A 27,832-nucleotide genomic window follows, 5' to 3' on the forward strand; every position below is an offset into this window, starting at 1 on the left:
ATCATACAGCACAGGAGACCATTCAACTCATCGTGCCTGTGCTGGCTCTCTAAAAGAGCTACCAATTAGTCCCATTCACCTGCTCTTTCTCCATAGCCCTGCAAATTCACAGGTCTAACATCTTGTGAAATAAAAAAAATGTTCAAACTGCACAGCAAATCTGTCAGCATTTGAAAAAAACTTATGTAGAGGTGTAAACCCTGGCTCATCAAAAGTCTCTACCCAAAACATTAACTTATTTTGCCTTTTCAAGTGCTCCATTTCCAGCATTTTGCTTTTATTTAGATGCAGTTTTTTTCCCTTGTACACATGTACATATGGCAAAAATGGACCATTCCATCTAAAAACCTACTGACACTGTAGTTTTCAATTGGTAGCGAGTCATTGTAGAATATTGCCTGGAAACATACTCTCTCCTTTTGACTTGGACGTCTATACTAGATTCCCTCACACGCATGCTTTAACTTCATCCAGCAGTGCTAACACCTTCTTGGTTTATTTGTGCCTCGGATAGGTTTTCTCCTATAAAGTAACAGCTTCTCAGTTTTTTGTGTGTGTTTTTCTCTCCCAAGACCTGAATTGCTGGTCAATTGGAACAGCTATCTTTATGAACCTGCTGTCAGTTTAGCTCTCAACCTCTTCACTGCAGGCTGCTCTAAATGAGACTTGGCTATGAAATACATTTAACAAAGTACAATTTATAACATGGTTGTGTTGGTTGATATAGAGTCATAGAGTAATACAGCACGGATAGAGGCCCTTCGGCCCATCGTGTCCGCGCCGGCCATCAAGCCCTGCCTAATCTAATCCCATATTCCAGCATTTGGCCCGTAGCCTTGTATGCTATGGCATTTCAAGTGCACATCCAAATGCTTCTTAAATGTTGTGAGGGTTTCTGCCTCCACAACCCTTTCAGGCAGTGAGTTCCAGACTCCAACCACCCTCTGGGTGAAAAAGTTCTTTCTCAAATCCCCTCTAAACCTCCCGCCCTTTACCTTGAATCTATGCCCCCTAGTTATTGACCCCTCTACTAAGGGAAAAAGCTCCTCAGCATCCATCCTATCTATGCCCCTCATAATTTTGTACACCTCAATCATGTCCCCCCTCAGCTTCCTCTGCTCCAAGGAAAACAAACCCAATCTGCCCAGTCTCTCTTCATAGCCGAAGCGCTCCAGCCCTGGTAACATCCTGGTGAACCTCCTCTGCACCCTCTCTAACGCGATCACATCCTTCCTGTAGTGTGGCGACCAGAACTGCACACAGTATTCCAGCTGTGGCCTAACCAGTGTTTTATACAGCTCCATCATAACCTCCTTGCTCTTATATTCAATGCCTCGGCTAATGAAGGCAAGTATCCCATATGCCTTTTTTACCACCTTATCCACCTGTTCCGCCGCCTTCAGGGATCTGTGTACTTGCACACCCAGATCCCTCTGACCCTCCGTCTTGCCTAGGGTCTTTCCATTCATTGTGTATTCCCTTGCCTTGTTAGTCCCCCCAAAGTGCATCACCTCGCACTTTTCCGGGTTCAATTCCATTTGCCACTGTTCCGCCCATCTGACCAACCCATCTATATCGTCCTGCAGACTGAGGCTACCCTCCTCGCTATTTACCACCCTACCAATTTTTGTATCATCCGCGAACTTACTGATCATACCCTTTACATTCATATCCAAGTCATTAATGTAGACCACAAACAGCAAGGGACCCAGCACCGATCCCTGTGGTACCCCACTGGCCACAGGCTTCCAGTCACAGAAACAACCTTTGACCATCACCCTCTGCCTTCTGCCACTAAGCCAGTTTTGTATCCAATGTGCCAAGGCACCCTGGATTCCATGGGCTCTTACCTTCTTGACCAGTCTCCTGTGCGGGACTTTATCGAAGGCCTTACTGAAATCCATGTATACCTCATCCACACACCTAGTCACCCCCTCAAAAAATTCAATCAAATTAGTCAGACATGATCTTCCCTTGACAAAGCCATGTTGACTATCCCTGATTAATCCTTGCCTCTCCAAGTGGAGACAAATTTTGTCCCTCAGGATTTTTTCCAATAATTTTCCTACCACTGATGTTAGGCTCACTGGCCTGTAGTTCCCCGGTTTTTCCCTACTACCCTTCTTGAATAATGGTACTACATTAGCGGTTCTCCAGTCCTCTGGCACATCCCCTGTGGCCAGAGAGGTCCTGAATATATGTGTTAGAGCCCCCGCAATCTCCTCCTTTGCCTCACACAGCAGCCTGGGATACATTTCATCCGGGCCTGGGGATTTATCCATTTTTAGGCCAGCTAAAACCGCCAATACCTCCTCCCTCTCGATGTTAATATGTTCGAGCATATCACAGTCCCCCCCCGCCCTATTTCTATGTCTACATCGTCCTTCTCCATAGTGAAAACAGATGCAAAAAATTCATTTAGAACCCCTCCTACATCTTCCGGCTCCACACACAGATTGCCACTTTTGTCCCTAATGGGCCCTATTTTTTCCCTAGTTATCCTCTTACCCTTAATATACTTATATAGTGAATTCTAAGGCATAATAGCAAGAATTAGGAATCTGGGAAAAAAATTTTGATGCCTTTTTCTTCTCATCCACATCACTAAAAATGTTCAACATCTTTCAGTGACGGAAGAAAAAGGACTGCTGTTCTAAGCAAACATGCTGTTTTCTTTGTATACCCCTTATTAGGGAATTTTAAATTTTCCCCAACAATTTTTAATAAAATGTAGTAGTCTTCTCCAATCAGGTTCCATTTCAGATTGTTGGAGTGAGCCTAACTGGTTTGTTTTGTAAAAGAACAGCTTCAAAGCTAATACTGATTGTGATTTTTTTCTCCCTCCCTACAGGGTAGCACCACACTGTAGAGCAGATAATACAACCATTCCATAAAACTAAGGCAGATTTATTTAGTTTTTTTTCCCCCCATTGATAACTTAAGTCCAAGTATAACATTTACTGCTACTTAACCAACGCAGATAGAACCCTCACTGTGAGGGCAAGGTGCAACTTTTTTTTTTGAACAAAACAATTGGCCCACTTATATTGTTAATATCCTGAAGCAGGATGATTCATTGGTGAACTAATTTGAATCTGGTTAAACAGCTTGCCACATTTATTTCATAGAACACACAGCACAGGAGGAGGCCATTCGGCCCATCATGCTTATGCCGGCTGTGTGCAAGAGCTATCCAATTAGTCCCACTCCCCTGCTCTTTCCCCATAGCCCTGCAAATGTTTCCACTTCAAGTATTTATCCGATTCCTTGTTGAAAGTTATTATTGAGTCTGTTTCCACCACCCTTTCAGGCAGTGCATTCCAGATCACAACAACTCGCTGTGGAATTCTCTCTCATTTCCCCTGGTTCTTTTGCCGATTATCTTAAACCTGTGTCTTCCGGTTACCAGCCCTCCTGCCAGTGGAAACAGCTTCTCCCTATCTAGTCTATCAAAACTTCTCAATTTTAAACACATCTATTAAATTTCCCCTTAATCTTCTCTGCTCCATGGAGAACAATCCCAGCTTCGCCAATCTCGCCACATAACTGAAGTCTTTCATCCCTGGTACCATTCTAGTAAATCTCTTCTGCACCCTCTCCAAGGACTTCACATTCTTCCTAAAGTGTGGTGCCCAGAATTGAACCCAATACTCCAGCTGAGACCTAATCAGTGATTTATAATGGTTTAGCATAACTTCTTTGCTTTTGTACTGTATGCCTCTACTTATAATGCCCAGAATCCTGTACGCATCTTTTACACAGCCTTATCAACTTGTCCTACCACCTTCAAAGATTTGTGTATGTGAACCCTCAGGTCTTTGTTCCTGCACCCCTTTAAAATTATACCATTTAGTTTATATTCTCTCCCCTCATTTTTCCTTCCAAAATGCATCACTTCACAATTCTCTACATTAAATTTCATCTGTCATGTGTCTGCCCATTTCACCAGTGTACAAAGCACAATGGGCGTCTTCATGTGTGAAGATCAAGCAGAAATTGATCCACATACTAGTGTTACTGTTTATACAGTTTTTTTCTTTTAAATCAAACCTTTGCTTTATACTTGTTTTGCCAGAATACAGCAAACATGTCAACATAACACAACCAAATGCACCAAAGAGAGTGAGTTGCAATTGAAACTGAAGCATATGAAGCATTTTTAACAGTCTGCACAGTTCTAAAAAACATGCTAATTTCCACTATTGCACATTTTTTCCAAGACATTAACAGGTTAGGGGAGGGGAAGAGAAAGAGAGTAATATATCAGCTGTTTAGTATCTAAGTTTTCTGTAGGGCTAAACAATAAGCACTCTATATAATAAAAAAATGCCATACTTGAAAACATAGACACACTTCTGATTGGGCGTTATCTTCTCTGTTGTAGGTCCACTTTACTGGCAGTAGCATGTAAAGGAGTACTGCAGGATATGAACAAGAGATGCTACTCAAGTAATGTTTGATTCGTACCACAGCAAAAGGTGATGAGCATACTTCTGACTACAAGCAGTCATACACACCTTTTTTTAATTATGCAAACAGAAGTACCTGTACTTTTCTTTTTAAACTATTGATGTATATAATAGTTTTAGAATGACAAGTTACTGCACACTTATAATCAAGTTGTTAATGTAGAAAATACGATTTTCAAAAGGTGTGAAGTTTGTTACTTCCAAAGAGATGTTTTGAGATTTATCGGCATTCAGATTATTTTTGTGTGTAAAAAAACTGGCATTTTCAAAAGCTGAATGTTGACAGGTTGGATATACTCACTAAATTATCAGATATATTTGCTCTGTTGCGCTCTACAGTTTTGTGCACCATCATTCCTTTGAACTGGTGTCAAGTGGTTAATATTGTACATAACACTTACTACTATACCTACTTTTCACTGAACAAGCTGGAAGCACATTTTTTTAAGGACAAGATGTTAATGTAAAAAAAATGTATATTGTGTACTGTTTATTAACACATTTCCATGAATGGCAAATCGGCAAATTAAACAACTTATTTTGAACCTGTGGCCTTTTTATATTTACACAGAATGGCAAAATACAGTAAACTCTATCGACTGCAGGAAATTTAAAAATTGAAGTATCGGTGCTGGCAGAAGTCCTGCCATGGAAGGTGTAATTTAAAATGGCACTTAAGCTGTTTTTATACAATGTGCCAGATCTATCCCAGTGCCACCAGCTAATAGATCTACTCAAGGGCTGCATTTTCTCCTTAGGATAAATCACCCAAACAAAACCTTTTCAAGATAATATCCCAAGCTTTCTTGTGTAACATTTCAGTCTTTCTTATTTTACACCTTGGTTTTGGGATATATGTCACTATTTTCATGGTTTCTTTTATTTTTGGTTGTATTTACACTTTGAATCAATATAAATTGGTTTTGATCAGGGATTTGCTTTGGTAAACTGAGATTTCCTGCTGGTTCTGACAAGTGTATAATATGGTTACAGAAGTGCTGGGGACTGGTCCAAGGAAAATACCTACTTAGAATGTGGAATCAACAACTCTTCCTTGCTACTGAAATGCAATATAAATTAACGTAGAAAAGTTGTGATTTGAAATCATCAAAAAAGGCTTTCCAAATATGGTCAGTCTTCTAACCACCATTTATTTCTGTTAAAGATTATAAATCTCCAGTATAAATGTCTTTCTTTATTACAAGTGATTGTAAGGCTTGTACAAGTCAAAATTAAAACAATAAAACCAAAAAGAAAACCTGCTGAATCCTCAAGTGAGATGCAAAGTAGCCGTAACGCAGAAGGATAGACTCTCACTGATCACCACAAAGGAAGGGAGGGAGGTTGGAAAAGTGAGTACAGCTTGGTACCAAACAAGGATGATTCTGCGTAACTATATTGTGCAAATCCATTTTTACATTTACAGCAATTGAATCTGACTGACCGTCTTAAAAACCCACTCAAGATAGTAGGGGGAACAAGAGAATTTTCAGTAACACAGAACAAAATAAAATCTTGCTCAACAGAACATACAAGATTGATCATGGTTCACATAGACCATAACAATACTGTTAAAAATATTTAACTGCTGCATACTAATGATTTATAATTGGTCATCTGTTTAAGCAAGTGTACTACTCACAGCAAAATAGTCTGTTGCAAGGACCAGTTAAAGGATCACATTTACCCCAATTACTTACATTAGAATCAGCAATAAACCATTCTCTATATACATTTCGTACAACCGTTCGGTGTTTTACCTTTGGCAAGATTACTTACAGCTCAATTTCCATAACTATTTAAAATATATATACTAATGCATAAAAATAAAGATTTTGGCATCAATTTATCCAAATTGGAAGCTCCAACACAAGAGAACTGCAGCATCACTCTGCAGTCCCACCACAGAATACCAACATAATTGTAGGTAGAAAGACTTTAGAAACAAGCAGCTGATCCCCTACACTTGTACCATTAAAATAACCAGTTTTTTCAAGGCAGACACCAGACATGGCCCTTTGATCGTTCAACCTTGCCAGGTCTTTCAGTCCAGCTTTGCATCAGGTTTACAATGGTGCTCAGAGACTGCTAAAGCAGTTCTTCATGCCCATTAGCAACACTGAATACTCTCCGCACACTTGCCCCCTCAAAAGAAAAATCAGAGCTCCGCTCAAAGTTCAATCTCGAAGGTCTTCTGTAACTCACTAGAGAATGGATTAGTAGGAGAAGGTGTGGCCCGTTGCTTCGATTTATATTCCAGTGCATTCCACTGAGCCTCAAATGCATCAATTTCTGGAATGCCTGCTCCCATTTGAATGCTTTTGGTTTCTGTTGTCCAGTTGCTACTTTCTGCTCCATTGAAAGCTGCCGAACCATTAATTTGCTGGGCAGGTTTAAAGTAAGGGCTGGTATTTGCAGCAATGCCCATGATACTACCTTCAAATTGTGGGAATGCATTTTGTTTCAAATGTGCATGGCTCTGTTGTGGATGAGTTACCTGAGTATGGCCTGCTGTACCAAAGACATTAGCAACCATTTGTGAAGGGGTGATTCCAACCACAGGCACGCTTGGAGCTTGATATGGTATCCCATTGGTGACCCCTAGACTGTATGACTGAGCAGGAATAAATGTAGGCTGTATCTGAGAAACCACGCTGACTGGTGTTGCTTGGGGGGTAATGAGGGTGTTGGCCTGAAAGGACTGTGGCGCTGGTGGCATAGCCACTGAAGGTGGTGGCAGCGGCTGGGGTGCCGGTTGCACCCGAACGCTCTTCGATACTTCTTCAAGCCAGCGGTCAGCTTCCGACGGCGTGCGTTTGTGATTGGGCTGAAACTGAGTTGTTACGATGGAAGCTGTGCCCCAATCAGTGCCTGCTTAAAACAAGAGAAATATTGAAAAAACATCCAACAACTGCACCAGCTGCACAGTATTAAAAAAACAGTTCATTGGTAGGAAAATAAAGTGTTCTGGTTAACATTAAACAGAGAACGGTAGCAGTTTTAATTAAAGGTGGTACAGCAGGGTTGCTCTTTTACAAGAACACCAGTGTCTGAGAGACACAGCTGACGGTCACAGCCCAGTCTTGCATCTTTGGAGGAAGGAGCTAAAATGTTATCCCAGTCAGCCACATGGAGGAGGAGCAGGAAAATTGGTTTCCTTCAGTCAAGTGCACCTCCCATTCAGTAAACATAGGAACAGGAGGAGGCCATTCAGCCCCTGGAGCCAGTTCCACCATTTAATTATATCATGGCTGATCTGTACCTTAACTCCATTTACCCACCTTTGATCCATATTCCTTGACACCCTTAACCAAAGAGTAGCACTGGTTGAATCAAGCTCAGTCTTGAAATTGTCAATTGACCCCCAGCCTTAACAGCTTTTGGGGTGGGGGGGGGGGGGGGGGGGGGGAGAAGAGAGAAAGAGAGATCCAGGTTTCCACTACCCTCTGTGTGAAGAGCTTCCCGACATCACCCCTGAACGGCCTAGCTCTAATTTTAAGGTTATGCCCCCTCTCCCACAGGAAATAGTTTATCTTCTATCCTATCAAATCCTTTAATCATCTTAAACACCTCAATTAGATCACTCTTTAATCTTCTATAGAGGATGCTGCCATAGACATAGTGAAGGAGGTAGTAGAGGAGATACTGGATGGGATAAAAATTGATAAAGAGGAGGTACGAGAAAGGCTGGCTGTACTTAAAGTAGATAAGTCACCAGGACCAGATGGGATGCATCCTAGGACGTTGAGGGAAGTGAAGGAAGAAATCGCAGAGGTACTGGCCATAATCTTCCATTCCTCCTTAGAAATGGGGGTGGTGCCAGAGGACTGGAGAATTGCAAATGTTACACCCTTGTTCAAAAAAGGGTGTAAAGATAAACCCAGCAACTACAGGCCAGTCAGTTTAACCTCAGTAGTGGGGAAGTTTTTAGAAACAATAATCAGGAACAAAATTAACAGTCACTTGGACAAGTGCGGATTAATTAAGGAAAGCCAGCATGGATTTGTTAAAGGCAAATCGTGTTTAACCAACTTGATCGAATTTTTTGATGAGGTAACAGAGAAGGTTAATGAGGGCAATGCGGTTGACGTGGTGTACAGGGATTTCCAAAAGGCGTTTGACAAAGTGCCACATAATAGGCTTGCCAGCAAAGTTGACGCCCATGGAATAAAAGGGACAGTGGCAGCATGGATACAAAATTGGCTAAGTGACAGGAAACAGAGTAGCAGTGAACCGTTGTTTTTCAGACTGGAGGAAGGTAGACAGTGGGGTTCCCCAGGGGTCAGTACTAGGACCACTGCTTTTCTTGATATATATTAATAACTTGGATGTGAGTGCACAGGGCACAATTTCAAAATCTGCAGATGACACAAACTTTGGAAATATAGTGAATAGTGATAGACTTCAAGAGGACATAGACAGGCTGGTGGAATGGGCGGACACGTGGCAGATGAAATTTAAAGCAGAAAAGTGCTAAGTGATATAGCGTCATAACAGCACAGGAGGCCACCATTCGGCCCATCGAGTCCGTGCCAGTTCTCTGCAGAGCAATCGAGTCAGTCCCATTCCTCCGCTCTATCCCCGTAGCCCTGCAAGTTTATTTCCCTCAAATGCCTATCCAGTCTTCACTTGAAAACATTAACTGCCTCCGCTTCCACCACTTCTGTCGGCAGCGAGGTCCAGGTCCGCAGCACTTGCTGCGTAAAAAAGTTTTTCCTCACATCCCCCCTGTATCTCTTGCCCAAAACCGTAAATCTGTGTCCCCTAGTCCTTGTACCATCAACTAGTGGGAACAGCATTTCCCCGTCTAGCCTATCCAAACCTGTCATAGTCTTGTACACCTCTATCAAATCACCCCTCAACCTTCTTTGCTCTAATGAAAACAAATCCAGTTTCTCCAACCTGTCCTTGTAGCTAAGATCTCCCATCCCCGGAACCATTCTGGTAAATCTCCTCTACACCCTCTCAAGGGCCTTCACATCCTTCCTAAAGTTTGGTGACCAGAACTGGATGCATTACTCCAATTGTGGCCTAACCAGCGCTTTATAAAGGTTCAGCATAACTTCTCTACTTTTGTACTCAATACCTCCATTTATGAAACCCAAGATCCCATATGCTTTGCTAACCACTCTCAATATGTCCTGCCACCTTTAGGGACCTATGCACATTAACTCCCAGGTCCCTCTGTCCCTACACACTCTTTAACACTGTGCCATTAAGTGTATATTGGCTCGCCCTGATCCTTCTGCCAAAATGCATCACCTCACACTTCTCTGTATTAAATTCCATCTGCCACTTGTCTGCCCATTCTGCTAGTCTTTCTATGTCCTGTTGCAGTAGATTGGTATCATCACTGTTTGCCACACCCCCAAGTTTGGGGTCAACGGCAAATTTAGAAATTCTACTCTGTATTTCAATATCCAGGTCATTTATATATATCAAAAAAAGCAGTGGCCCCAGCACTGACCCTTGGGGAACACCACTGTCTACCATCCTCCAGTATGAAAAACAGCCATTTACCACAACTCGCTGTTTTCTGTCCTTAAGCCAATTCCTTATCCAAGCTGCCACTGACCCACCTATTCCATGAGCCTCAATAATGTTAACCAGCCTTCTATGCGGTACTTTGTCAAACAGCTTCCTAAAATCCATGTAGACAACATCCATTGCATTCCCTTCATCGATCCTCCCTGTTACTTCACCAAAGATTCAATTAGATTAGTCAAATATGATCTGCCCTTTGCAAATCCATGTTGGCTCTCCTTAATTAGCTTAAACCTCTCCAAGTGCCCGTTAATTTTTTCCTTGATTATGGTTTCTAAAACTTTACCCACCACTGATGTTAAATTGACCGGCCTGTAGTTACTAGGATTGTCCTTACACCCTTTCTTGAACAATGGTGTCACATTTGCCACTTTCCAATCCTCAGGCACCTCCCCCACATCTAGGGAAGATTGGTAAATTATGGCAAGCCCATCTGCTTTCTCCTCCCCCAATTCCGTTAGCTCCCTGGGATGCAAGCCATCTGGACCAGGTGACTTATCCACTCTAAGCATACCCAGCCTTTCTCGTACATCCTGTCTATCAATTTTCACCCCTTCCATTGCTTCTACCGCTACCGAAATACTGTCAGCATCCACCTCCTCAGTAAACACCAATACAAAGTACTGAGAGTATTCTAGCCTTGCCCTGCGCCTCTAAGCATATATCACCTTCTTTATCCATAATATGTCCCACCCCACCTCTTACTACCCGTTTACTGTTTACATGCCGATAGAAGATTTTTGGGTTCCCTTTTATGTTAACTGCCATTCTACTCTCATATTCTCTCTCTGCCAATCTTATTTTCATCTTCACTTCCCGTCTCAACTTAATGTATTTGGTCTGGTTCTCCCTTGAAGAATTCACCTGACATGCATCATACACCCTCTTTTTGTTTCATCATCTTCTCTATCTCCCTCATCAGCCAAGGAGCCCTTGCTTTGGTTCCCTGACCCTTCCCTCTTGTTGGAATGTACCTAGTCTGTACTTGGAACATCTCCTCCTTAAAGATCACCCATTGTTCCGTTACAGTTTTTCCTGTCAGTCTTTGGTTCCATTTTACCCTGGTTAGATCCTTTCGCATCCCAGTTTAGAAGTTCCACTCTAGATCGTTAATTGCTCCTCTCCATTGCTAATCTAAATCTTATGATACGCTGATCACTCGTACCCAAGTGTTCTCCCACAGATACTGGGTCGACCTGGCCCACCTCATTCCACAGCACCAGATCCAGCAATGCCTCCTTCCTAGTTGGGCCAAGAACATACTGGTCAAGGAAATTCTCCTGAACACATTTCAGAAATTCCTCCCCCTCCTTTCCCTTTACCCTATAATTACCCAAATATCGATTGGGATAATGCAAGTCCCCAATATCACCACTCTATAGCTCTTGCATATCTCTGCGATTTCCCTGCAGATTTTGGTAGAAAGAGTGAAGAGAGGAAATATAAACTAAAGGTTACAATCCTAAAGTGGGTGCATGAACAGAGAAACCTAGGGGTATAAGTGCACAAATCACTGAAGGTGGCAGGGCAGGTTGAGAAAGCGGTTAAAAAATCTTACCGGATCCTGGGCTTCATGAATAGAGGTATAGTGTACAAAAGCGTGGAAATTATGATGAACCTGTATAAAACACTGGTTCAGCCTCAACTGGAGCATTGTGTCCAATTCTGGGCACCGCACTTTAGGAAGGATGTGAAGGCCTTAGAGAAGGTGCAGAAAAGATTTATGAGAATGAATCCAGGGATCAGGGACTTCAGTTACCTGGACAGACTGGAGAAGCTGGGGTTGTTCTTAGAGCAGCAAAGATTGAGAGGAGATTTGATAAGAGGTGTTCAAAATCATGAGGGGTCTGGACAGAGTAGGTAGAGAGAAACTGTTCCCATTGGCAGAAGGGTCGAGAACCAGAGGACACAGATTTAAGGTGATTGGCAGAAGAACCAAAGGTGACATGAGGAATAACTTTTTTACACAGCGAGTGGTTAGGATCTGGAATTCACTGCCTGAAAGGGTGGTGGAGGCAAATTCAATCATGGCTTTCAAAAGGGAGTTGGATAAGTCCCTGAAGGAAAAAAACTTGCAAGGCTACAGGGAAAGGGCAGGGGAGTGGGACTAGCTGAAGTGCTCTTGCAGAGAGCTGGCTCGACGGGCTGAATGGCCTTCTTCTGTGGTGTAACCATTCTATGATTTTAAGGGAATACAAGCCTAGTCTATGCAACAAATGGGGGAAGATAACAAAAAGAAAGTCTGGTTATTGTTAAAGACATTTGAGAGCTTCTCACATTCACATGTTTCATTTATCATTAAGCCTATGTAAAGCAGTGTGAGAATTGAATACTTAGAGCTGAGGAGTTTTAATCCATTAAATTTTAAATGCTATTAAGAGGTTCAAAACTAATAATGTGTAACAGAAAATCATGCAACAATTAAATAATTCCAAATTGCATAGTGCTTAAAATATTTTAATTACTGCCTTTTATCCTACTGCAGAGGTGCTACTGAAGTCAAAGAAATTAATTATTTAACATCAGGAACAAAATGCTCACATATTTCAGTACATATGGAGTACCAAGGATAAAAACAACTCTCATTCATATAGTGCCTTTAATATAGAAAAAAAGTCCCAAGGTGCTTCAAAGGAGCGTAATCAGACAAAAATCTACACCAGAGATATTAGGAGGGTTACTAAACCTTGGTCTAAGTGGTAGGTTTTAAGGAGCGACTTAAAGTAGAATAGAGAGGCAGAGGGGTTTAAGGAGGGAATTCCAGAGCTTAGCGCCTAGATGGCTGAAGGCCGCCAATGGTGGGGCAAAGGGATGCACAAAAGGCCAGAATTAGAGGACGCAGAGGTCTCGGAGGGTTGTAAGGCTGGAGGAGGTTACAGAGATAGGGAGGTGCAAGGCCATGGAGGGATTTGAATATAAGAATTTTAACAACAACAACTTGCATCTACATAGCACCTTTAGCACAGCAAAACGTCCCAAGATGCTTAACAAGAGGGTTATTCATTTTAAAAAATTGACACCGAGCCATAGAAATGAGATATCAGGACAACTGACCAAATGGTCAAGAGGTAGGTTTTAAGGAGGGTCTTAAAGGAGGAGAGAGGTGTAGTGAGGCGGAGAGGTTTAGGGAGGGAATTCCACAGCTTAGGGCCAAGGCAGCTGAAAGCACGGCCACCAGTGGTGGAGTGTTTAAAATCGGGGATGTGCAAGAGGCCAGAATTGGAGGAGCACAGAGATCTTGGAAGCATGTAGGGCTGGAGGAGATTAGAGAGATAGGGAGGGGCGAGGCCATGGAGGGATTTGAAAACAAGGATGAGGATTTTAAAATTGAGGCGTTGTCAAACCGGGAGCCAGTGTAGATCAGCAAGCACAGGGGTGATCGGTGAATGAGACTTGGTGCGAGTTTAAAAAACAGGCAACAGAATTTTGAATGAGCACAAGTTTATGCAGGGTGGAGATGGGGGGCCAACCAGGAGAGCATTGGAATAGCCAAGTCTAGAAGTAACAAAGACATAGATGAGGGTTGATGAGCTGAGGCAGGGTTGGAGTCAGGCTATGTTACGGAGGTGGAAGTTGGCAATCTTGGTGATGGAGCGGATATGTGGTCGGAAGCTCATCTCGGGGTTAAACACAGCAGCAAGGTTGCGAACGGTCTGGCTCAGCTTCAGACAGTGGCCAGGGGGGAGGGATGGAAAGGGTGGTCAGGGAACGGAGTTTGGGAGGGGGACCAAAGACAAAGGCCCAAAATTTGCAGTCGGAGGCTCCCTGCGGGCGGATCCATCCAAACAGCAAAAAAATCTATGAATTTAGCTGGTGGCTTGGGAGGTACGGAGACTTGCACTCCTGGGCCTCTCCGGGTACGCGCCTGTAGAGGCCCACGTGTCCCGGGGCGCATGCGGTTAGCAAGCGATCCTGGGATCACGTGGGCCGGCCCAACCAATAAAAAAGGGAATTCTATTCATACTTATGGGAGTTCTGTACAAACGGAATCCCCATAAGTATGAATGGGGATCACTTAAAAAATACACAAACACATGAAATATAAAAATTACTTATTTAAAATGCCATTTAATTCAGTATTTTAATTTATACGTTTTAACAGGGCTAAAAATAAACTTACCTTATTGGACAGGGTTTTTAATGTATAAATGAGTGATAAAACTTTCTTTTTCTATTTTTAAAAAACTTTTATGCTGGTAAAATCAGGCCTTACGGACATTCAGCGGGTAGAAGTTAGGCAAATAGAGCAACTCGCCGCCCGCGGAGGCCCTTTTCCCGGGGATTCAGATCATCTGTCAAGAGAATTCCTGACAGATCGCAGGTTTTCATGCATGCGCTTCGCATGCCTAAACCTGGAACTTGCGCGGACGTTACGGGCGTGTGCGCACCTTGTAGGCACCCGTAGGGGATCGCAAAATACGGCCCAATGGCTTTGGTATTCCAAATATTTAGTTGGAGGAAATTTCTGCTCATCCAATACTGGATGTCAGACAAGCAGTGTGACAAATCAGTGACAGTGGAGGGGTTAAGAGAGGTGGTGGTGAGATCTGAGTGTCGTCAGCGTACATGGGAATCGAATGTGTTTTTGGATGATGTCACCGAGCATGTAGATAAGAAATACAAGGGGGCCAAGGATAGATCTTTGGGGGACTCCAGAAGTAACAGCGCGGGAGTGGGAACAGAAGCCATTGCAGGTGATTTTCGGGTTACGATTCAATAGATAAGAATGGAACCAGGCAAGGTCAGTTTCACCGAGCTAGACTATGGAGGAGAGGCATTGCAGGAGGATGGTGTAATCAACTGTGTCAAAGCCTACTGATCAGTCAAGAAGGATGAGGCGGGATAGGTTACCAAAGTCACGTAGAATGTCATTTGTGACTCTGATCATGGCTGTTGCATTACTGTGGCGGGGCGGAAATCTGATTGAAGGGGTTCAAACATGGAAATGCAGGAAAGAGGAGCACGGTTTTGGGAGGCAACAAAACGTTCAAGGACTTTGGAGGGGAAAAGGAGGTTGGAGATGGGGCGGGAGTTTGCAAGGGCAGAGAGGTCAAGGGTGTTTTTTTTTGAGAGGGTTGATGACGGCAGATTTGAAGGGGAGGGGGACAGTACCTGAGGAGAGGGAACCGTTAACAACATCAGCTAACGTGGGGGCCAGAAAGGGAAATTGGGTGGTCAGCAGTTTGGTGGGAATAGGATCGAGGGAGCAGGAGGTGGGTCTCAGGAACAAGATGAACTTGGAGTACAGCAGGAGATGGGATAGAATCTAGAGAAAGATGTGAGTTCAGGGCAAGGGCAGCGGGGAACATTAGGGGAAGTTTGATCCGGTGAGCATTGAGAAGGGAGGGAAGCGGCAGAGGTAGCTGAATGGATGGTCTTGATCTTTGTGACAAAAATGTCCATGAGCTCCTCGCAATTGTTACTGGAGGCGAGGGTGGAGGAGGCATTGGAGGGTGGTTTAAGATGACGGTTTGTGGTGGATAAGAGAAGCCGGGGGGTTATCTTTGCTAAAACTGCTCACTATTCAAAGATCATCCAGGAATGCAAAGGAGAGCAGGATCCGATAGTGCTTTATGTGGTCCAACCAGATCTAGCAATAGACTGTTAAGCAAAGGCATTGGGGGGGGGGGGGGGACCAGGAGCCAATGTAGGTCAGTGAGTACAGGGGTGATGGGTGGAAGGACTTGGTACGGATTAGGATACGGGCAACAGAGTTTTGAATCAGCTGAAGTTTATAGAGAGTGAAGGCTGGTCAGAAGAGCACTGGAATAATCAAATCCAGAGGTGGCAATGGCATGGAAGGGGGTTCCGGCAGCAGATGAGCTGAGGCAAAGGTGAAGACGAGCATTGTTATGGAGGTGGAAGTAGGTGGTCTTCATGATGGAAAGGAGACGGGTTTGGAAGCTCAGCTTTGGGTCAAAAAGGACGGTGGAGGATGCGAACAATCTGGGCAAACTTGAGACAGTGGCCGAGGAGAGGGATGGAATTGAGAGTATAGAGTTGGTTGGGGGGTGGGGGAAAATCAAGATGATGGCTCAGGTATTCCAAATTTTTAACCAGAGTCACATGAAACGAAGAGAGAGAGATTATCAGTAGCAATAATTGTAGGTATGTACGTGTAAACTGCATAATCACAGCATACTGAATTTGAAATAATTAACTTTAAAGTTTTGAGAGGTTCATTATTTATACCACCACAGACCAACCAGTTATTTAATTGATACGCGAGGTTTCCAAATTTTTGGTCCTGTGCAAAATAATTTGGGTCTATGCACAAATACTTAATTATAAATATGCCTCTTGCTTCCATCTCCAGTTATATCCCTAAACCATATGTATAGCCTTACTTGCAGCAATTGTAGCTCCTGCACTAGTTGCTGAAGGGACCTGAGCCCAAGGGTTTGTGTCGCGCGCTGGCATTACTGTGGGAGACATGGCAGGTGCTGCTGCTGCTGGAACGGACAGTGGAAAGGCTGAAGCTGCTCCATTGACTACAATAAGAGGAAATATCAAATGGTCAAATCCGCAATACCTAAACATTCTTTGGCAAAGTTCAGTCATTTTCCAAAGAGCTGTCAAATCAGCTACACACCTTGGGAGGCAGTTACTTGAGGAGCCGCACCCATAGTAGGTTTCGTCATTGGTGCAGAAGAGAATGGGTCCTCCACTTGTCCACTGAATGCATGTGTTATTTGAGAGCACAGGGAACTTATACTGTCCACTTCAGCTGTACAATCACCTTCAATTTCAGGCACTGAATAAAGATAGATAAGAACAATCACTAGAATATTCCCATCAGATGATGCACTTCCTCTTTGAAATATTCTTTGATATTTTAGTGCAGTCCAAAATAGCAAAGCCAAAATGTTAGCACTCAGAGCAAATGTACAGTCATGACACCAACCAAGTGCATGGCTTACACAAAATACAGCATAATTTGTTGTATTCCAGCACAGCCCCATCACCTCTGGGCCTCAAGTACAAAGTCTCAGGTCAGTTAGTCTGAACACATTCAATTCAGGTGTCAGTGGAAAGGAGTCCACGGCATCAAAAGTTTCTTCAAAATGGAACCAATACTAACATTTACAGTTTGGAAAGAAGTCAGATCATATAGAAAAAGATGTTCTTTGGCATTTGATTAAAGAATGCCAACTGATGATGCTAACAAAATTCCTTCCTCAGTTACTGCCGAAAGGAATGGGCACAAACATACACTCCACATTCTGTTCTACCATCGTTGATCTGCACCTGGTGATATACCAGCAGCTCCTCCATGGCCTTGTGGGTAGAGGTGAGCTTTACAGACCTAGACTCACCCCCGGTGTGTGCAGAGTTCACTGGTCTCAGCAGCTGAGGTGCTACAATGAGTCTCAACACCCCTGGGCTAGGGAAGGGAACAGTTACCCAGGCCTTCCATTACTGATCATTACACAACAGTGACCCCTGTCTATGTAGATATCTGGTTCACCGAAGAACAACCAGTTGAGTGTGATACTGGAAAGCTACAGGTGCCCATGGTACCATACCCCAGCAAGAGTCAGCACCCAGGAGTCGTGGGAACTAAATATAAAAACAAAGATAGACACCATGGAGCAACACGCCAATAAACAATTTAACCAAACAAAAAAACACTTTTCCCTTTCTTTGACATTAACTTCTAAAGGAAGAAAATGAGAATTTGGTATCAAATGAGAAACAAAAATGACAGGAGGAACCAAGTGAATGACTGCATCTGGGGCACACAAAATTAGCTTGGGACTTCATTCCAATACCTGAAAAGGCAAACCACATATGCACTTCGTCTATCCATAACTGGATCTTTAAGACAAAAAAGACAAGGCATAAAAGAGAGAAACTTTTCCTTGTGCCTTGCTCAGCCATTTTATTCAGATGATTGTTAGAGGACAATGACTAGCCCTCACATGCCAACATTACAATGGGTGGCTACAACTCTCAAACCCTCCACTGAGAAACCACTGCATGAATAACTGTTCTCGCCAATTATCATTTAATTCTTACCCCAAGTAAAAAACTCACAGAACCTCGTACCTGTGTTTTTAATTTGAAAATCTGTCTTCCGTTGCATCGTTGAAGGCAACTCATTTATTCGAAGTGACATTTGCCTCTTGAACGGAGATGTTGTCTGGCTCAGCACTGGAAATCCACGAAAAGATCCTTGCCTGGCAAGTTGCTCCACAGGTGCATGCCTTCTCGGTATGGCATGTATGTTGCTAGATTCCTTGTTTTCTGTAATGGTGGATGGGGCAGATGGTGAAGCTGATGGAGCTGCAGGTAACGCAGCAGACGTGGTTACGACAACGGTTCTCTCTGCTTCAGCTGTAAGTAGAACATCACACTCTTAACATGATTGTAACTTTAGTAAAGTTCGGACTTAAATACATTACCACAGTTCAACAGGTTTCCAAAATCCTGACCGATTTCTTCACAAAGGTATGGCATTTTAAAGAACACACATTTTATGCCTCAGTTTTTGACACCCTTTGACCAACAGTGCAGGTTGGCCAATAGAAAGAAGCACCAGCCTTTCGACCAACACTCCACTAAAAAAACATTCAGCACTTTGAGGACAAGAAGATATCTACTCCGCAAACCCCGACGCTTTGTGCGTCATTGTTGTTACTCCACATCTACTTGATGAAACAAAATGTACAGCTCCTCAATCAATTGCAAAATTTCAATTCACAAATCCACCTTTGCCAAAATAGAGCTTATTGCACTACTGGTCAATGGAGTTGGGGTGAAGCTTCAGCCTCAATTTAATGCAAAAGCCTTAAAGTTTTTTTTGGAAGTTACGACACAATTCTTGAAATATATTTTAATTCTCGACAGCAAAATGGCCAAATTCGAACTTTAATTAAAAAAAATACAATTCATCAGTGAGGAGCGGGCTCATCGGTATAAAGAGAGCGAGAGGAGCGGGCTCATCGGTATAAAGAGAGCGAGAGGAGCGGGCTCATCGGTATAAAGAGAGCGAGAGGAGCGGGCTCATCGGTATAAATAGAGCGAGAGGAGCGGGCTCATCGGTATAAAGAGAGCGAGAGGAGCGGGCTCATCGGTATAAATAGAGCGAGAGGAGCGGGCTCATCGGTATAAAGAGAGCGAGAGGAGCGGGCTCATCGGTATAGAGAGAGCGAGAGGAGCGGGCTCATCGGTATAAAGAGCGCGAGAGGAGCGGGCTCATCGGTATAAATAGAGCGAGAGGAGCGGGCTCATCGGTATAAAGAGAGCGAGAGGAGCGGGCTCATCGGTATAAAGAGAGCGAGAGGAGCGGGCTCATCGGTATAGAGAGAGCGAGAGGAGCGGGCTCATCGGTATAAAGAGAGCGAGAGGAGCGGGCTCATCGGTATAGAGAGAGCGAGAGGAGCGGGCTCATCGGTATAAAGAGAGCGAGAGGAGCGGGCTCATCGGTATAAAGAGAGCGAGAGGAGCGGGCTCATCGGTATAAAGAGCGCGAGAGGAGCGGGCTCATCGGTATAAAGAGAGCGAGAGGAGCGGGCTCATCGGTATAAAGAGCACGAGAGGAGCGGGCTCATCGGTATAAAGAGAGCGAGAGGAGCGGGCTCATCGGTATAAAGAGCACGAGAGGAGCGGGCTCATCGGTATAAAGAGAGCGAGAGGAGCGGGCTCATCGGTATAAAGAGCACGAGAGGAGCGGGCTCATCGGTATAAAGAGAGCGAGAGGAGCGGGCTCATCGGTATAAAGAGCGCGAGAGGAGCGGGCTCATCGGTATAAAGAGCGCGAGAGGAGCGGGCTCATCGGTATAAAGAGAGCGAGAGGAGCGGGCTCATCGGTATAAAGAGAGCGAGAGGAGCGGCTCATCGGTATAAAGAGCACGAGAGGAGCGGGCTCATCGGTATAAAGAGCACGAGAGGAGCGGGCTCATCGGTATAAAGAGAGCGAGAGGAGCGGGCTCATCGGTATAAAGAGCGCGAGAGGAGCGGGCTCATCGGTATAAAGAGAGCGAGAGGAGCGGGCTCATCGGTATAAAGAGAGCGAGAGGAGCGGGCTCATCGGTATAAAGAGAGCGAGAGGAGCGGGCTCATCGGTATAAAGAGAGCGAGAGGAGCGGGCTCATCGGTATAAAGAGAGCGAGAGGAGCGGGCTCATCGGTATAAAGAGAGCGAGAGGAGCGGGCTCATCGGTATAAAGAGAGCGAGAGGAGCGGGCTCATCGGTATAAAGAGCGCGAGAGGAGCGGGCTCATCGGTATAAAGAGCACGAGAGGAGCGGGCTCATCGGTATAAAGAGAGCGAGAGGAGCGGCTCATCGGTATAAAGAGCGCGAGAGGAGCGGGCTCATCGGTATAAAGAGCACGAGAGGAGCGGGCTCATCGGTATAAAGAGCGCGAGAGGAGCGGGCTCATCGGTATAAATAGAGCGAGAGGAGCGGGCTCATCGGTATAAAGAGAGCGAGAGGAGCGGGCTCATCGGTATAAAGAGAGCGAGAGGAGCGGGCTCATCGGTATAAAGAGAGCGAGAGGAGCGGGCTCATCGGTATAAATAGAGCGAGAGGAGCGGGCTCATCGGTATAGAGAGAGCGAGAGGAGCGGGCTCATCGGTATAAAGAGAGCGAGAGGAGCGGGCTCATCGGTATAAAGAGCGCGAGAGGAGCGGGCTCATCGGTATAAAGAGCGCGAGAGGAGCGGGCTCATCGGTATAAATAGAGCGAGAGGAGCGGGCTCATCGGTATAGAGAGAGCGAGAGGAGCGGGCTCATCGGTATAAAGAGAGCGAGAGGAGCGGGCTCATCGGTATAAAGAGCGCGAGAGGAACGGGCTCATCGGTATAAAAAGAGCGAGAGGAGCGGCTCATCGGTATAGAGAGAGCGAGAGGAGCGGGCTCATCGGTATAAAGAGAGCGAGAGGAGCGGGCTCATCGGTATAGAGAGAGCGAGAGGAGCGGGCTCATCGGTATAAAGAGAGCGAGAGGAGCGGGCTCATCGGTATAAAGAGAGCGAGAGGAGCGGGCTCATCGGTATAGAGAGAGCGAGAGGAGCGGGCTCATCGGTATAAAGAGAGCGAGAGGAGCGGGCTCATCGGTATAAAGAGTGCGAGAGGAGCGGCTCATCGGTATAAAGAGTGCGAGAGGAGCGGCTCATCGGTATAAAGAGTGCGAGAGGAGCGGCTCATCGGTATAGAGAGAGCGAGAGGAGCGGGCTCATCGGTATAAAGAGCGCGAGAGGAGCGGGCTCATCGGTATAAAGAGCGCGAGAGGAGCGGGCTCATCGGTATAAAGAGCGCGAGAGGAGCGGGCTCATCGGTATAAAGAGAGCGAGAGGAGCGGGCTCATCGGTATAAAGAGCGCGAGAGGAGCGGGCTCATCGGTATAAAGAGCGCGAGAGGAGCGGGCTCATCGGTATAAAGAGAGCGAGAGGAGCGGCTCATCGGTATAAAGAGCGCGAGAGGAGCGGGCTCATCGGTATAAAGAGAGCGAGAGGAGCGGCTCATCGGTATAGAGAGAGCGAGAGGAGCGGGCTCATCGGTATAAAGAGCGCGAGAGGAGCGGGCTCATCGGTATAAAGAGAGCGAGAGGAGCGGGCTCATCGGTATAAGAGCGCGAGAGGAGCGGGCTCATCGGTATAAAGAGAGCGAGAGGAGCGGGCTCATCGGTATAAAGAGAGCGAGAGGAGCGGGCTCATCGGTATAGAGAGAGCGAGAGGAGCGGGCTCATCGGTATAAAGAGAGCGAGAGGAGCGGGCTCATCGGTATAAAGAGCGCGAGAGGAGCGGGCTCATCGGTATAGAGAGAGCGAGAGGAGCGGGCTCATCGGTATAAAGAGCGCGAGAGGAGCGGGCTCATCGGTATAAAGAGCGCGAGAGGAGCGGGCTCATCGGTATAAAGAGAGCGAGAGGAGCGGGCTCATCGGTATAAGAGCGCGAGAGGAGCGGGCTCATCGGTATAAAGAGAGCGAGAGGAGCGGCTCATCGGTATAAAGAGAGCGAGAGGAGCGGGCTCATCGGTATAAAGAGAGCGAGAGGAGCGGGCTCATCGGTATAAATAGAGCGAGAGGAGCGGGCTCATCGGTATAAAGAGAGCGAGAGGAGCGGGCTCATCGGTATAAGAGAGCGAGAGGAGCGGCTCATCGGTATAGAGAGAGCGAGAGGAGCGGGCTCATCGGTATAAAGAGCGCGAGAGGAGCGGGCTCATCGTATAAATAGAGCGAGAGGAGCGGCTCATCGGTATAAAGAGAGCGAGAGGAGCGGGCTCATCGGTATAAAGAGAGCGAGAGGAGCGGGCTCATCGGTATAAAGAGCGCGAGAGGAGCGGGCTCATCGGTATAAAGAGCGCGAGAGGAGCGGGCTCATCGGTATAAAGAGAGCGAGAGGAGCGGGCTCATCGGTATAAAGAGAGCGAGAGGAGCGGGCTCATCGGTATAAAGAGAGCGAGAGGAGCGGCTCATCGGTATAGAGAGAGCGAGAGGAGCGGCTCATCGGTATAGAGAGAGCGAGAGGAGCGGGCTCATCGGTATAAAGAGAGCGAGAGGAGCGGGCTCATCGGTATAAGAGCGCGAGAGGAGCGGGCTCATCGGTATAGAGAGAGCGAGAGGAGCGGGGCTCATCGGTATAAAGAGAGCGAGAGGAGCGGGCTCATCGGTATAAATAGAGCGAGAGGAGCGGGCTCATCGGTATAAGAGAGCGAGAGGAGCGGGCTCATCGGTATAAAGAGAGCGAGAGGAGCGGGCTCATCGGTATAGAGAGAGCGAGAGGAGCGGGCTCATCGGTATAAAGAGCGCGAGAGGAGCGGGCTCATCGGTATAAAGAGAGCGAGAGGAGCGGGCTCATCGGTATAATAGAGCGAGAGGAGCGGGCTCATCGGTATAAAGAGAGCGAGAGGAGCGGGCTCATCGGTATAAAGAGCGCGAGAGGAGCGGGCTCATCGGTATAAAGAGAGCGAGAGGAGCGGCTCATCGGTATAAGAGAGCGAGAGGAGCGGCTCATCGGTATAGAGAGAGCGAGAGGAGCGGGCTCATCGGTATAAAGAGAGCGAGAGGAGCGGGCTCATCGGTATAAAGAGCGCGAGAGGAGCGGGCTCATCGGTATAAAGAGAGCGAGAGGAGCGGGCTCATCGGTATAAAGAGTGCGAGAGGAGCGGGCTCATCGGTATAAAGAGAGCGAGAGGAGCGGGCTCATCGGTATAAAGAGAGCGAGAGGAGCGGCTCATCGGTATAGAGAGAGCGAGAGGAGCGGGCTCATCGGTATAGAGAGAGCGAGAGGAGCGGGCTCATCGGTATAAAGAGAGCGAGAGGAGCGGGCTCATCGTATAAAGAGAGCGAGAGGAGCGGGCTCATCGGTATAAAGAGAGCGAGAGGAGCGGGCTCATCGGTATAGAGAGAGCGAGAGGAGCGGCTCATCGGTATAAAGAGAGCGAGAGGAGCGGGCTCATCGTATAAAGAGCGCGAGAGGAGCGGGCTCATCGGTATAAAGAGAGCGAGAGGAGCGGGCTCATCGGTATAAAGAGAGCGAGAGGAGCGGGCTCATCGGTATAAAGAGCGCGAGAGGAGCGGGCTCATCGGTATAGAGAGAGCGAGAGGAGCGGGCTCATCGGTATAAAGAGAGCGAGAGGAGCGGGCTCATCGGTATAAAGAGAGCGAGAGGAGCGGGCTCATCGGTATAAAGAGAGCGAGAGGAGCGGGCTCATCGGTATAAAGAGAGCGAGAGGAGCGGGCTCATCGGTATAAAGAGAGCGAGAGGAGCGGGCTCATCGGTATAATAGAGCGAGAGGAGCGGCTCATCGGTATAAAGAGAGCGAGAGGAGCGGGCTCATCGGTATAAAGAGCGCGAGAGGAGCGGGCTCATCGGTATAAAGAGAGCGAGAGGAGCGGGCTCATCGGTATAAGAGAGCGAGAGGAGCGGGCTCATCGGTATAAAGAGAGCGAGAGGAGCGGGCTCATCGGTATAAAGAGAGCGAGAGGAGCGGGCTCATCGGTATAAAGAGAGCGAGAGGAGCGGGCTCATCGGTATAAAGAGAGCGAGAGGAGCGGGCTCATCGGTATAAGAGAGCGAGAGGAGCGGGCTCATCGGTATAAAGAGAGCCGAGAGGAGCGGGCTCATCGGTATAAAGAGAGCGAGAGGAGCGGGCTCATCGGTATAAGAGAGCGAGAGGAGCGGGCTCATCGGTATAAAGAGAGCGAGAGGAGCGGGCTCATCGGTATAGAGAGAGCGAGAGGAGCGGGCTCATCGGTATAAAGAGAGCGAGAGGAGCGGGCTCATCGGTATAAAGAGAGCGAGAGGAGCGGGCTCATCGGTATAAAGAGAGCGAGAGGAGCGGGCTCATCGGTATAAAGAGAGCGAGAGGAGCGGGCTCATCGGTATAAAGAGAGCGAGAGGAGCGGGCTCATCGGTATAAGAGAGCGAGAGGAGCGGGCTCATCGGTATAAAGAGAGCGAGAGGAGCGGGCTCATCGGTATAGAGAGAGCGAGAGGAGCGGGCTCATCGGTATAAAGAGAGCGAGAGGAGCGGGCTCATCGGTATAAAGAGAGCGAGAGGAGCGGGCTCATCGGTATAAAGAGAGCGAGAGGAGCGGGCTCATCGGTATAAAGAGAGCGAGAGGAGCGGGCTCATCGGTATAAAGAGAGCGAGAGGAGCGGGCTCATCGGTATAAAGAGAGCGAGAGGAGCGGGCTCATCGGTATAAAGAGAGCGAGAGGAGCGGGCTCATCGGTATAAAGAGAGCGAGAGGAGCGGGCTCATCGGTATAAAGAGAGCGAGAGGAGCGGGCTCATCGGTATAAAGAGAGCGAGAGGAGCGGCTCATCGGTATAAAGAGAGCGAGAGGAGCGGGCTCATCGGTATAAAGAGAGCGAGAGGAGCGGGCTCATCGGTATAAAGAGCGCGAGAGGAGCGGGCTCATCGGTATAAAGAGAGCGAGAGGAGCGGGCTCATCGGTATAAGAGAGCGAGAGGAGCGGGCTCATCGGTATAAAGAGAGCGAGAGGAGCGGGCTCATCGGTATAAAGAGAGCGAGAGGAGCGGGCTCATCGGTATAAAGAGAGCGAGAGGAGCGGGCTCATCGGTATAAAGAGAGCGAGAGGAGCGGGCTCATCGGTATAAAGAGCGCGAGAGGAGCGGGCTCATCGGTATAAAGAGCGCGAGAGGAGCGGGCTCATCGGTATAAAGAGCGCGAGAGGAGCGGGCTCATCGGTATAAAGAGAGCGAGAGGAGCGGGCTCATCGGTATAAAGAGAGCGAGAGGAGCGGGCTCATCGGTATAAAGAGAGCGAGAGGAGCGGGCTCATCGGTATAAGAGAGCGAGAGGAGCGGGCTCATCGGTATAAAGAGAGCGAGAGGAGCGGGCTCATCGGTATAAAGAGAGCGAGAGGAGCGGGCTCATCGGTATAAAGAGAGCGAGAGGAGCGGGCTCATCGGTATAAAGAGAGCGAGAGGAGCGGGCTCATCGGTATAAAGAGAGCGAGAGGAGCGGGCTCATCGGTATAAAGAGAGCGAGAGGAGCGGCTCATCGGTATAAGAGAGCGAGAGGAGCGGGCTCATCGGTATAAGAGAGCGAGAGGAGCGGGCTCATCGGTATAAAGAGAGCGAGAGGAGCGGGCTCATCGGTATAAAGAGAGCGAGAGGAGCGGGCTCATCGGTATAAAGAGAGCGAGAGGAGCGGGCTCATCGGTATAAAGAGAGCGAGAGGAGCGGGCTCATCGGTATAAAGAGAGCGAGAGGAGCGGGCTCATCGGTATAAAGAGAGCGAGAGGAGCGGGCTCATCGGTATAAGAGAGCGAGAGGAGCGGGCTCATCGGTATAAGAGAGCGAGAGGAGCGGGCTCATCGGTATAAAGAGAGCGAGAGGAGCGGGCTCATCGGTATAAAGAGAGCGAGAGGAGCGGGCTCATCGGTATAAAGAGAGCGAGAGGAGCGGGCTCATCGGTATAAAGAGAGCGAGAGGAGCGGGCTCATCGGTATAAAGAGAGCGAGAGGAGCGGGCTCATCGGTATAAAGAGAGCGAGAGGAGCGGGCTCATCGGTATAAAGAGAGCGAGAGGAGCGGGCTCATCGGTATAAAGAGAGCGAGAGGAGCGGGCTCATCGGTATAAAGAGAGCGAGAGGAGCGGGCTCATCGGTATAAAGAGAGCGAGAGGAGCGGGCTCATCGGTATAAAGAGAGCGAGAGGAGCGGGCTCATCGGTATAAAGAGAGCGAGAGGAGCGGGCTCATCGGTATAAAGAGAGCGAGAGGAGCGGGCTCATCGGTATAAAGAGAGCGAGAGGAGCGGGCTCATCGGTATAAAGAGAGCGAGAGGAGCGGCTCATCGGTATAAAGAGAGCGAGAGGAGCGGGCTCATCGGTATAAAGAGAGCGAGAGGAGCGGGCTCATCGGTATAAAGAGAGCGAGAGGAGCGGGCTCATCGGTATAAAGAGAGCGAGAGGAGCGGGCTCATCGGTATAAAGAGAGCGAGAGGAGCGGGCTCATCGGTATAAAGAGAGCGAGAGGAGCGGGCTCATCGGTATAAGAGAGCGAGAGGAGCGGGCTCATCGGTATAAGAGAGCGAGAGGAGCGGGCTCATCGGTATAAAGAGAGCGAGAGGAGCGGGCTCATCGGTATAAAGAGAGCGAGAGGAGCGGGCTCATCGGTATAAAGAGAGCGAGAGGAGCGGGCTCATCGGTATAAGAGAGCGAGAGGAGCGGGCTCATCGGTATAAAGAGCGCGAGAGGAGCGGGCTCATCGGTATAAAGAGAGCGAGAGGAGCGGGCTCATCGGTATAAAGAGAGCGAGAGGAGCGGGCTCATCGGTATAAAGAGAGCGAGAGGAGCGGGCTCATCGGTATAAAGAGAGCGAGAGGAGCGGGCTCATCGGTATAAAGAGAGCGAGAGGAGCGGGCTCATCGGTATAAAGAGAGCGAGAGGAGCGGGCTCATCGGTATAAAGAGAGCGAGAGGAGCGGGCTCATCGGTATAAAGAGCGCGAGAGGAGCGGGCTCATCGGTATAAGAGAGCGAGAGGAGCGGGCTCATCGGTATAAAGAGAGCGAGAGGAGCGGGCTCATCGGTATAAAGAGAGCGAGAGGAGCGGGCTCATCGGTATAAAGAGAGCGAGAGGAGCGGGCTCATCGGTATAAAGAGAGCGAGAGGAGCGGGCTCATCGGTATAAAGAGAGCGAGAGGAGCGGGCTCATCGGTATAAAGAGAGCGAGAGGAGCGGGCTCATCGGTATAAAGAGCGCGAGAGGAGCGGGCTCATCGGTATAAAGAGCGCGAGAGGAGCGGGCTCATCGGTATAAAGAGAGCGAGAGGAGCGGGCTCATCGGTATAAAGAGAGCGAGAGGAGCGGGCTCATCGGTATAAAGAGCGCGAGAGGAGCGGGCTCATCGGTATAAAGAGAGCGAGAGGAGCGGGCTCATCGGTATAAAGAGAGCGAGAGGAGCGGGCTCATCGGTATAAAGAGAGCGAGAGGAGCGGGCTCATCGGTATAAAGAGAGCGAGAGGAGCGGGCTCATCGGTATAAAGAGAGCGAGAGGAGCGGGCTCATCGGTATAAAGAGAGCGAGAGGAGCGGGCTCATCGGTATAAAGAGAGCGAGAGGAGCGGGCTCATCGGTATAAAGAGAGCGAGAGGAGCGGGCTCATCGGTATAAAGAGAGCGAGAGGAGCGGGCTCATCGGTATAAAGAGAGCGAGAGGAGCGGCTCATCGGTATAAAGAGAGCGAGAGGAGCGGGCTCATCGGTATAAAGAGAGCGAGAGGAGCGGGCTCATCGGTATAAAGAGAGCGAGAGGAGCGGGCTCATCGGTATAAAGAGAGCGAGAGGAGCGGGCTCATCGGTATAAAGAGAGCGAGAGGAGCGGGCTCATCGTATAAAGAGAGCGAGAGGAG

At 47.5% G+C, this 27,832-nt stretch overlaps 2 protein-coding genes across 8 annotated transcripts in view; one reads left to right on the forward strand and one right to left on the reverse strand.

Annotated features, from left to right (window-relative positions):
• paplna (papilin a, proteoglycan-like sulfated glycoprotein) overlaps positions 1-5,014 on the forward strand; it is a 216,004-nt gene extending 210,990 nt beyond the window's left edge. The window contains exon 26 of the mRNA XM_086002352.1: positions 4,385-5,014. The gene's annotated coding sequence lies outside the window, so the exon portion shown is untranslated. The remainder of the gene's footprint in view (positions 1-4,384) is intronic.
• A 585-nt stretch (positions 5,015-5,599) lies between these two features.
• numb (NUMB endocytic adaptor protein) overlaps positions 5,600-27,832 on the reverse strand; it is a 253,334-nt gene continuing 231,101 nt past the window's right edge. For 3 of the 7 annotated variants that reach the window (XM_086003789.1, XM_086003786.1, XM_086003783.1), the window contains 4 exons: positions 18,063-18,350; positions 16,606-16,767; positions 16,361-16,504; positions 5,600-7,343 (listed from right to left, as the gene is read on the reverse strand). In XM_086003789.1, the coding sequence (XP_085859915.1) occupies positions 6,640-7,343; positions 16,361-16,504; positions 16,606-16,767; positions 18,063-18,350 (1,298 nt within the window). In that variant the 3' untranslated portion in view covers positions 5,600-6,639. The remainder of the gene's footprint in view (positions 7,344-16,360; positions 16,505-16,605; positions 16,768-18,062; positions 18,351-27,832) is intronic. The other 4 variants (XM_086003790.1, XM_086003785.1, XM_086003788.1 and 1 more) reach the window with 2 other exon arrangements.

This window comes from Somniosus microcephalus, chromosome 12 (genome assembly GCF_052327205.1).
Source record: "Somniosus microcephalus isolate GS21.2 chromosome 12, FLI_Smic_1.0, whole genome shotgun sequence".
Taxonomy (NCBI): Eukaryota; Metazoa; Chordata; class Chondrichthyes; order Squaliformes; family Somniosidae; genus Somniosus; species Somniosus microcephalus.